This window comes from Lipotes vexillifer, unplaced genomic scaffold (assembly GCF_000442215.2).
Source record: "Lipotes vexillifer unplaced genomic scaffold, Lipotes_vexillifer_v1.1 scaffold627, whole genome shotgun sequence".
Taxonomy (NCBI): Eukaryota; Metazoa; Chordata; class Mammalia; order Artiodactyla; family Lipotidae; genus Lipotes; species Lipotes vexillifer.
In genome coordinates this window covers 1,606,089-1,618,607 of record NW_006787891.1, presented here as the reverse complement: position 1 = coordinate 1,618,607, position 12,519 = coordinate 1,606,089, and the positions used below count along the sequence as shown (strand labels likewise).

Here is a 12,519-nt window from a genome sequence, read left to right as displayed (position 1 = left end):
GTACCCAAAAAAAAAAAAAAAAAAAAGAAGCCTATTGAAAGTATCTAGAAAATGTATTTTCATTCATTAACACATCAATCCCTATGACTGTGGTGCTACTATTTTGATGGTTCCCAAATTGTTATATTTTGGCAATGGTACATGTACACAATGCAAACTGAATTTTTGGTTAATTCATTCACCCTTAACACATCATTTAAACTGCAGCTGGCATGGTTCTTTGAGAAGATAAACAAAATTGATAAACCATTAGCCAGACTCATCAAGAAGAAAAGGGAGAAGACTCAAATCAATAGAATCAGAAATGAAAAAGGAGAAGTAACAACTGACACTGCAGAAATACAAAGGATCATGAGAGATTACTACAAGCAACTCTATGCCAATAAAATGGACAACCTGGAAGAAATGGACAAATTCTTAGAAATGCACAAACTGCCAAGACTGAATCAGGAAGAAATAGAAAATATGAACAGACCAATCACAAGCACTGAAATTGAAACTGTGATTAAAAATCTTCCAACAAACAAAAGCCCAGGACCAGATGGCTTCACAGGCGAATTCTATCAAACATTTAGAGAAGAGCTAACACCTATTCTTCTCAAACTCTTCCAAAATATAGCAGAGGGAGGAACACTCCCAAACTCATTCTACGAGGCCACCATCACCTTGATACCAAAACCAGACAAGGATGTCACAAAGAAAGAAAACTACAGGCCAATATCACTGATGAACATAGATGCAAAAATCCTCAACAAAATACTAGCAAACAGAATCCAACAGCACATTAAAAGGATCATACACCATGATCAAGTGGGGTTTATTCCAGGAATGCAAGGATTCTTCAATATACGCAAATCTATCAATGTGATTAACCATATTAACAAATTGAAGGAGAAAAACCATATGATCATCTCAATAGATGCAGAGAAAGCTTTTGACAAAATTCAACACCCATTTATGATAAAAACCCTGCAGAAAGTAGGTGTAGAGGGAACTTTCCTCAATATAATAAAGGCCGTATATGACAAGCCCACAGCCAACATCATCCTCAATGGCGAAAAACTGAAAGCATTTCCACTAAGGTCAGGAACAAGACAAGGTTGCCCACTCTCACCACTCTTATTCAACATAGTTTTGGAAGTTTTAGCCACAGCAATCAGAGAAGAAAAGGAAATAAAAGGAATCCAAATCGGAAAAGAAGAAGTAAAGCTGTCACTGTTTGCAGATGACATGATACTCTACATAGAGAATCCTAAAGATGCTACCAGAAAACTACTAGAGCTAATCAATGAATTTGGTAAAGTAGCAGGATACAAAATTAATGCACAGAAATCTCTGGCATTCCTATATACTAATGATGAAAAATCTGAAAGTGAAATCAAGAAAACACTCCCATTTACCATTGCAACAAAAAGAATAAAATATCTAGGAATAAACCTACCTAAGGAGACAAAAGACCTGTATGCAGAAAATTATAAGACACTGATGAAAGAAATTAAAGATGATACAAACAGATGGAGAGATATACCATGTTCTTGGATTGGAAGAATCAACATTGTGAAAATGACTCTACTTCCCAAAGCAATCTATAGATTCAATGCAATCCCTATCAAACTACCACTGGCATTTTTCACAGAACTAGAACAAAAAATTTCACAATTTGTATGGAAACACAAAAGACCCCGAATAGCCAAAGCAATCTTGAGAACAAAAAATGGAGCTGGAGGAATCAGGCTGCCTGACTTCAGACTATACTACAAAGCTACAGTAATCAAGACACTATGGTACTGGCACAAAAACAGAAAGATAAATCAATGGAACAGGATAGAAAGCCCAGATGTAAACCCATGCACATATGGTCACCTTATCTTTGATAAAGGAGGCAGGAATGTACAGTGGAGAAAGGACAGCCTCTTCAATAAGTGGTGCTGGGAAACTGGACAGGGTACATGTAAAAGTATGAGATTAGATCACTCCCTAACACCATACACAAAAATAAGCTCAAAATGGATTAAAGACCTAAATGTAAGGCCAGAAACTATCAAACTCTTAGAGGAAAACATAGGCAGAACACTCTATGACATAAATCACAGCAAGATCCTTCTTGACCCATCTCCTAGAGTAATGGAGATAAAAACAAAAATAAACAAATGGGACCTAATGAAACTTCAAAGCTTTTGCACAGCAAAGGAAACCATAAACAAGACCAAAAGACAGCCCTCAGAATGGGAGAAAATATTTGCAAATGAATCAACTGACAAAGGATTAATCTCTAAAATTTACAGGCAGCTCATGCAGCTCAATAACAAAAAAATAAACAACCCAATCCAAAAATGGGCAGAAGACCTAAATAGACATTTCTCCAAAGAAGATATACAGACTGCCAACAAACACATGAAAGAATGCTCAACATCATTAATCATTAGAGAAATGCAAATCAAAACTACAATGAGATATCATCTCACACCAGTCAGAATGGCCATCATCAAAAAATCTAGAAACAATAAATGCTGGAGAGGGTGTGGAGAAAAGGGAACACTCTTGCACTGCTGGTGGGAATGTGAATTGGTACAGCCACTATGGAGAACAGTATGGAGGTTCCTTAAAAAACTACAAATAGAACTACCATATGACCCAGCAATCCCACTACTGGGCATATACCCTGAGAAAACCATAATTCAAAAAGAGTCATGTACCAAAATGTTCATTGCAGCTCTATTTACAATAGCCCGGAGATGGAAACAACCTAAGTGCCCATCATCGGATGAATGGATAAAGAAGATGTGGCACATATATACAATGGAATATTACTCAGCCATAAAAAGAAACGAAATTGAGCTATTTGTAATGAGGTGGATAGACCTAGAGTCTGTCATACAGAGTGAAGTAAGTCAGAAAGAGAAAGACAAATACCGTATGCTAACACATATATATGGAATTTAAGAAAAAAAAATGTCATGAAGAACCTAGGGGTAAGACAGGAATAAAGACACAGACCTACTGGAGAACGGACTTGAGGATATGGGGAGGGGAACGGGTGAGCTGTGACAGGGCGAGAGAGAGGCATGGACATATATACACTAACAAACGTAAGGTAGATAGCTAGTGGGAAGCAGCCGCATGGCACAGGGATATCGGCTCGGTGCTTTGTGACTACCTGGAGGGGTGGAATAAGGAGTGTGGGAGGGAGGGAGACGCAAGAGGGAAGAGGTATGGGAACACATGTATATGTATAACTGATTTACTTTGTTATAAAGCAGAAACTAACACATCATTGTAAAGCAATTGTACCCCAATAAAGATGTTAAAAAAAAATCTAGAAACAATAAATGCTGGAGAAGGTGTGGAGAAAAAGGAACCCTCTTGCACTGTTGGTGGGAATGTAAATTGATAGAGCCACTGTGGAGAACAGTATGGGGGTTTCTTAAAAAACTACAAATAGAAGTACCATATGACCCAGCAATCCTACTACTGGGCATATACCCTGAGAAAACCATAATTCAAAAAGAGTCATGTACCAAAATGTTCATTGCAGCTCTATTTACAGTAGCCCGGAGATGGAAACAACCTAAGTGCCCATCATCGGATGAATGGATAAAGAAGATGTGGCACATATATACAATGGAATATAACTCAGCCATAAAAAGAATGAAATTGAGCTATTTGTAATGAGGTGGATAGACCTAGAGTCTGTCATACAGAGTGAAGTAAGTCAGAAAGAGAGAGACAAATACCGTATGCTAACACATATATATGGAATTTAAGAAAAAAAAATGTCATGAAGAACCTAGGGGTAAGACAGGAATAAAGACACAGACCTACTAGAGAATGGACTTGAGGATATGGGAGGGGGGAGGGTAAGGTGTGACAAAGCGAGAGAGAGGCATGGACATATATACACTACCAAACGTAAGGTAGATAGGGGGAAGCAGCCGCATAGCACAGGGAGATCAGCTCGGTGCTTTGTGACTGCCTGGAGGGGTGGAATATGGAGTGTGGGAGGGAGGGAGACGCAAGAGGTAAGAGATATGGGAACATACGTGTATATATAACTGATTCATTTTGTTGTAAAGCAGAAAATAACACACCATTGTAAAGCAATTATACTCCAATAAAGATGTTAAAAAAATAAAAATAAATAAATAAATAAAATAAACTGCAGCTGGCAAGGAAAACACAATACACTGGGGTAGCTCCCTAGGTTAGGCTATGTCTACAGAATGCAAACAGAGTTTAAAAGTTCAGCAAGTCAGCTGCTGGCTCTATACACAGAATACCAAGCAATTGGTTTGACTGATTATTTTCCTCTATAAAATTTCCTTGATTTATTGAAATGACTAACTTGCTCTGTTCATTTGACCTTACAGAAATATGGTCTATAACATGGAGTTTGTTTGATCAACAATGACACTTACTGTATATATGATAGCTAGTGTGACTATGAATAAATTATTCAGTTTCTTCATCAATCTTAATTTAATGAATTATTGATATTTTTTATATTTATTATTTATGTTATATTATTTATTATAAGATAATCTATGTAAAAATAACTAATATTGCATCAGTATCTAACATACAGTAGCTTTGTAGCATATAATAGTTACTTCGCATTAGTTTTCTTTTCTAAGCTTGCCAAGCAAATGTGGCCTAGGGAAGAAGTTCTTACCCTATGTCCAAATTGGATTTCAAGGGGAGTCTACAAACTCCCTAAGATTTTATACGAAAAGTGCTGTGTACTCATGTGCATTTTGCGGGGAAGGAATGTCCATAATTTTCACAAGTCTCTCAACAAGGTCTGCATCTCTGAAAAGGTTAAGAATTAATTACTGATTTAGAGCCTTTGTGTAGAGAGTTGGTTTTCCCAGGCCCAAGAGAGACAAGCATTTTTTTAAATTTGTGAATCCCAGAATTGCTATATTATTATACTCTTCAGATTAACCATATTAATTTCTATCAGACAGGTTATCGTTTAACTAGTAGGAAAGTTATAATCTTTTAGAAGAAATATTGTTGAAAATTGGGAAGTTTTATCCTTCCCAAATTTCAAATAAGAACTCTTTTATCATAACTATAACATCATACCTAAAATTAATAATAATAATACTCTAATATAATCAAATATTCAGTCAGTATTCAAATTTCTACAATTCTCTCACTCCCTCACAATTTATTTGAAAGAGAATCACAATAAGGCCAATACCTTATAATTAGTTTAAATACCTCTAAGTCTCTCTGAATCTTCACAGTCCTTATTTCTTTTTCTTTTTTCTTTTGTTGTAATTATTCGTTGTACTTTTTCTCCAGTTAGATTTGGGGGGGGTGGGGTGGCAAGACCCCATCATAAATGGTACAATGTATTTCTATCAAGGAGCAACTCTTTTGTCTCTTTTTGTTATGTTAGTAGCTACTGATGATCATTGCCTAGATCCATTAATTTATTAAAGTTCACAGTATAATGATATTCTGATTTCCTCATACTTTACTCATGTATTAGCTGGGGTATTTCTACGAAGTGAAGCTTATTCTTGTCAACTGTTTTGTTATCTTGAGGTATGGTTCATAAAGGAAGGGAAAAATAAATGCTTGATTCTTTATTTACTGGTTTTCAAAGTAACAAATTCGTTCCTTAGCATCATCTAATTGTGACAAATTGAGTTGTTGTTGCTGTTGTTTAATATCTCTATGAACATATGGATTTAAACATATCTAATGTATGTCAATCCACTGCATTCAACAGTCATATTGATGCTTAAATTGTCTCATCTTTGGAGCCTTTTCAAGTTGACTCGATTCTTTTTAAGATGACTTCAGCAGTCTTTGGCAGCATATTGCCTAACAGGTATGAAATCACAGACAAAGGAGAAGAGGTCAGGGGGGATAGCATAGTTGAAACCAGAGACATGCAGAATGGTATGGGACATTTGACATCTCTTATTCAGTAGAGCCATGGAATGACAAGTGAAGAAGCAGCAGTGGTTTAGAGACGACTGAGGGGAACAGTAAAGAGGGTCTTGGGCAGTCTTGTAATGTGCGTACATTATGAGATTTCAGTTTTCTGTAGGCCAATGGTTATCAACAATAGCAAGGTGCCTTGATCCACTGACCCACAAATATCTCAGGTATCTGTAAAGTATGGTGCAAATAATTCCTTACAAATAAAAATTAAAGGACCAAACTTGAGAAATTATTTTTTTTTAATTAGAGTATATCATACTTAGCCCTATGCTTGGTATAATGTAATATAAAGCAACTTACAATCATTGGCATTTTAATATGCTTTCTGGAGTGGAGTGACATCGAGTGTGGCAAGCACACCTGTGGGAGTGAAGTATGTGTGATTATCCTGCTTCATGCCTGTTCTGGTGAGCCGATGATGAACCAGAGATGGTGATGGTGATAGGGAGCCATCAAAACAATATAAGAAGAGGGTAATATCAATATTCCTTCATTCTTTCCTAACCAGAATCACAGAGTCTAAATGATTTCACTCACAAGTCAGTGTTTAATTTGTGTGAACTTAAGGTTTTCTGGAAAAAAGTTTCTTGCTTTATTAAACTTATCCATTCTCCCACCCCTCTTTTTTGTCCTCAGTAGGAAGGAACCACTTACTGGTTGATCAATGTGTTTTTCTTTAATCACAGAGGATGTACAAATACCAGCATAATTTGCTGCTGTGACTTCCTTATCCAGTGTAGTGCTATGAAAGGCCATAAAAGCTTTCATATTTGTCATGTAATTCCACTTTTGATTAGAAGTCCCATTGTTATGTGGTTTGTATTTCTGAAAAAAATGAGACAAAATATGGAGTCAAATAGGAGAGGTTATGATTTGTTTATAGCAGTCCTAGTTTTCACTGCATAAAGTCAGAAAGTACAGATAATTACTCAAAACTCTACTATGTAGTGATAACTACTATTGGTATTTGATGATTATACATATATATATGAATTCTTGGATTTACAAAAATGTAATCACAAAATGCACACAATTTGGTAACGGCATTAGTTTTGCTTGTTTTGTTTTTTTTTAAAGGATATATACTATTTGATCTTAAGGTATTTTATTTTACCAATATCCAATACTTAAACATGTAGATTGTTTCTCAGATTTTCCTTAGTATAAGCAAAAGAGCAATCAACAATCATAAAATAAACGTTTGTGTAAATCCATAACTTCTTGAGAACAAACTCAAGTAGAATTGCTAATAAAGGAACAGGATGACCCTCCCATCAGGAAACTTGCACAAGCCTCTTAGATAGCCTCATCCACCAGAGGGCAGACAGCAGGAGCAAGAAGTACTACAATCCTGCAGCCTGTGGAATAAAAACCACATTCACAGAAAGATAGATAAGATGAAAAGACAGAGGGCTATGTACCAGATGAAGGAACAAGATAAAACCCCAGAAAAACAACAAAATGAAGTGGAGATAGGCAACCTTCCAGAAAAAGAACTCAGAATAATGATAGTGAAGATGATTCAGGACCTCGGGAAAACAATGGAGGCAAAGATCAAGAAAATGCAAGAAATGTTTAACAAAGACCTAGAAGAATTAAAGAACAAACAAACAGAGATGGACAATACAATAACTGAAATGAAAACTATACAAGAAGGGATCAAAAGCAGAATAACTGAGGCAGAAGAACAGATAAGTGACATGGAAGACAGAATGGTGGAATTCACTGCTGTGGAACAGAATAAAGAAAAAAGAATGAAAAGAAGTGAAGACAGCCTAAGAGACCTCTGGGACAACATTAAACGCAACAACATTCACATTATAGGGGTCCCAGAAGGAGAAGAGAGAGAGAAAGAACCCGAGAAAATATTTGAAGAGATTATAGTTGAAAACTTCCCTAATATGGGAAAGGAAATAGTCAACCAAGTCCAGGAAGCACAGAGAGTCCCATACAGGATAAATCCAAGGAGAAACATGCCAAGACACATATTAATCAAACTGTCAAAAATTAAATACAAAGAAAACATATTAAAGGCAGCAAGGGAAAAACAACAAATAACACACAAGGAACCCCCAAGGGTTAATTCAGCAGAAACTCTACAAGCCAGAAGGGAGTGGCATGATATACTTAAAGTGATGAAAGGGAAGAACCTACAACCAAGATTACTCTACCTGGCAAGGATCTCATTCAGATTCGATGGAGAAATCAAAAGCTTTACAGACAAGCAAAAGCTAAGAGAATTCAGCACCACCAAACCAGCCCTACAACAAATGCTAAAGGAACTTCTCTAAGTGGGAAACACAAGAGAAGAAAAGGACCTACAAAAAGAAACCCAAAACAATTATGAAAATGGTCATAGGAACATACATATCAATAGTTACCTTAAACGTGAATGGATTAAATGCTCCAACCAAAAGACACAGGCTTGCTGTATGGATACAAAAACAAGACCCATCTATATGCTGTCTACAAGAGACCCACTTCAGACCTAGGGACACATACAGACTGAAAGTGAGGGGATGGAAAAAGATATTCCATGCAAATGGAAATCAAAAGAAAGCTGGAGTAGCAATACTCAAATCAGATAAAATAGACTTTAAAATAAAGAATGTTACAAGAGACAAGGAAGGACACTACATAATGATCAAGGGATCAGTCCAAGAAGATATAACAATTATAAATATATATGCATCCAACATAGGAGCACCTCAATACATAAGGCAACTGCTAACAGCTCTAAAAGAGGAAATCGACAGTGACACAATAATAGAGGGGGACTTTAACACCTCACTTACACCACTGGGCAGATCATCCAAAATGAAAATAAATAAGGACACAGAAGCTTTAAATGACACAACAGACCAGATAGATTTAATTGATATTTATAGGACATTCCATCCAAAAACAGCAGATTACACTTTCTTCTCAAGTGAGCACGGAACATTCCCCAGGAAAGATCCATCTTGGGTCACAAATCAAGCCACAGTAAATTTAAGAAAATTCAAGTCATATCAAGCATGTTTTTTGACCACAACTCTATGAGATTAGAAATGAATTACAGGGAAAAAAACGGAAAAAACACAAACACATGGAGGCTAAACAATATGTAACTAAATAACCAAGAGACCACTGAAGAAATCAAAGAGGAAATCAAAAAATACCTAGAGAAAAATGACAATGAAAACATGATGATCCAAAACCTATGGGATGCAGCAAAAGCAGTTATAAGAGGGAAGTTTATAGCTATAAAAGCCTACCTCAAAAAACAAGAAAAATCTCAAATAAACAAACTAACCTTACACATAAAGGAACTAGAGAAAGAAGAACAAACAAAACCCAAAGTTAGCACAAGGAAAGAAATCATAAAGATCAGAGCAGAAATAAATGAAATAGAAACAAAGAAAATAATAGCAATGATCAATAACACTAAAAGCTGGTTCTTTGAGAAGATAAACAAAATTGAGGAACCATTAGCCAGACTCATCAAGAAAAAGAGGGAGAGGACTCAAATCAATAAAATGAAAAATGAAAAAGAAGTTACAACAGACACCACAGAAATACAAGGCATCCTAAGAGACTACTACAAACAACTCTTTGCCAATAAATGGACAACCTGGAAGAAATGGAAAAATTCTTAGAAAGATATAAGCTTCCAAGACTGAATGAGGAAGAAATAGAAAATATGAACAGACCAATCACATGTAATGAAATAGAAACTGTGATTAAAAATCTTCCAACAAACAAAAGCCTAGGACCAGACGGCTTCACAGATGAATTCTATCAAACATTTAGAGAAGAGCTGACACCCATCCTTCTCAAACTCTTCCAAAAAACTGCAGAGGAAGGAATACTCCCAAACTCATTCTATGAGGCCACCATCACCCTGATACCAAAACCAGACAAAGATGTCACAAAAAAAGAAAATTACAGACCAATATCACTGATGAATATAGATGCAAAAATCCTCAACAAAATACTAGCAAACAGAATCCAACAATACATTAAAAGGATCATACACCATGATCAAGTGGGATTTATCCCAGGGACGCAAGGATTCTTCAATATATGCAAATCAATCAATGTGATACACCATATTAACAAACTGAAGGAGAAAAACCATATGATCATCTCAATAGATGCAGAAAAAGCTTTTGACAAAATTCAACACCCATTTATGATAAAAACTCTCCAGAAAGTGGGCATAGAGGGAACCTACCTCAACATAACAAAGGCCATATACGACAAACCCACAGCAAACATCATTCTCAATGGTGAAAAACTGAAAGCATTTCCTCTAAGATCAGGAACAAGACAAGGATGTCCACTCACACCACTATTATTCAACACAGTTTTGGAAGTCCTAGCCACGGCAATCAGAGAAGAGAAAGAAATAAAAGGAATACAGGACTTCCCTGGTGGCTCAGTGGTTAAGAACCTGCCTGCCAATGCAGGGGACCCGGGTTTGAGTCCTGGTCCGGGAAGATCCCACATGCCACGGAGCAACTAAGCCTGTGTGCCACAACTACTGAAACCCGTGCACCATAACTACTGAAGCCCACATGCCTAGAGCCCATGCTCCGCAACAAGAGAAGCCACTGCAATGAGAAGCCTGTGCACCACAATGAAAAGTACCCCCCGCCTGCCGCAACTAGAGAAAACTCGCACGCAGCAATGAAGACCCAACACAGCCAAAACTAACTAAATAAATAAATTTATAAAAGGAATACAAATTGGAAAAGAAGAAGTAAAACTGTCACTCTTTGCAGATGACATGATACTATACATACAGAATCCTAAAGATGCCACCAGAAAACTACTAGAGCTAATCAACGATCTTGGTAAAGTTGCAGGATACAAAATTAATGCCAGGAATCTCTTGCATTATACACTAATGATGAAAAATCTGAAAGAGAGATTAAGTAAACACTCCCATTTACCACTGCAACCAAAAGAATAAAATACCTAGGAAGAAACCTACCTAGGGAGACAAAAGACCTGTATGCAGAAAACTATAAGATACTGATGAAAGAAATTAAAGATGATACCAACAGATGGAGAGATATACCATGTTCTTGGATTGGAAGAATCAATATTGTGAAAATGACTATACTACCCAAAGCAATCTACAGATTCAATGCAATCCCTATCAAATTACCAATGGCATTTTTTACAGAACTAGAACAAAAAATCTTAAAATTTATATGGAGACACTGAAGACCCTGAATAGCCAAAGCAATTTTAAGGGAAAAAAATGGAGCTGGAGGAATTGGACTCCCTGACTTCAGACTATACTACAAAGCTACAGTAATTAAGACAATATGGTACTGGCATACAAACAGAAAGATAGATCAATGGAACAAGATAGAAAGCCCAGAGATAAACCCATGCACCTATGGTCAACTAATCTATGACAAAGGAGGCAAGGATATACAATGGAGAAAAGACAGTCTCTTCAATAAGTGTTGCTGGGAAAACTGGACAGCTACATGTAAAAGAATGAAATTAGATCACTCCCTAACACCAAACACAAAAACAAACTCAAAATGGATTAAAGACCTAAATGTAAGACCAGACACTATAAAACCCTTAGAGGAAAACCTAGGAAGAACACTCTTTGAGATAAATCACAGCAAGATCTTTTTTGATCCACCTCCTAGAGTAATGGAAATAAAAACAAAAATAAACAAATGGGACCTAATGAAACTTAAAAGCTTTTGCATAGCAAAGAAAACCAAAAACAAGACGAAAAGACAACCCTCACATTGGGAGAAAATATTTGCAAACGAATCAACATAAAAAGGATTTATCTCCAAAATCTGTAAACAGCTCATGCAGCTCAATATTCAAAAAACAAACAACCTAGTCCAAAAATGGGCAGAAGACCTAAATAGACATTTCTCCAAAGAAGACATACAGATGGCCAAGAAGCACATGAAAAGCTGCTCAACATCCCTACTTTTTAGAGAAATGCAAATCAAACTACAATGAGGTATCACCTCATACCAGTTAGAATGGGCATCATGAGAAAATCTACAAACAACAAATGCTGGAGAGGGTGTGGAGAAAAGGGAACCCTCCTGCACTGTTGGTGGGAATGTAAATTGATACAGCCACTATGGAGAACAGGATGGAGCTTCCTTAAAAAACTAAAAATAGAACTACCATACAACCCAGCAATCCCACTACTGGGCATATACCCTGAGAAAACCATAATTCAAAAAGACACACGCACCCCAATGTTCACTGCAGCACTATTTACAATAGCCAGGTCATGGAAGCAACCTAAATGCCCATCGACAGATGAATGGATAAAGCTGATGTGGTACATATATACAATGGAACATTACTCAGCCATAAAAAGGAACGAAATTGGGTCATTTGTTGAGATGTGGATGGATCTAGTGACTGTCATACAGAGTGAAGTAAGTTAGAAAGAGAAAAACAAATATCATATATTAATGCATATATGTGGAACCTAGAAAAACGGTACAGATGAACCGGTTTGCAGGGCAGAAATAGAGACACAGATGTAGAGAACAAACGTATGGACACCGAGAGGGG

At 36.6% G+C, this 12,519-nt stretch overlaps 1 protein-coding gene across 1 annotated transcript in view; it reads right to left on the bottom strand.

Moving 5' to 3' along the window:
* The window catches only part of LOC103076114 (doublecortin domain-containing protein 5-like), a 250,403-nt gene that overhangs the window by 35,942 nt on the left and 201,942 nt on the right, over window positions 1-12,519 (bottom strand). The window contains exon 19 of the mRNA XM_007460935.1: window positions 6,613-6,783. Coding sequence (XP_007460997.1) covers window positions 6,613-6,783 — 171 coding nt within the window. The remainder of the gene's footprint in view (window positions 1-6,612; window positions 6,784-12,519) is intronic.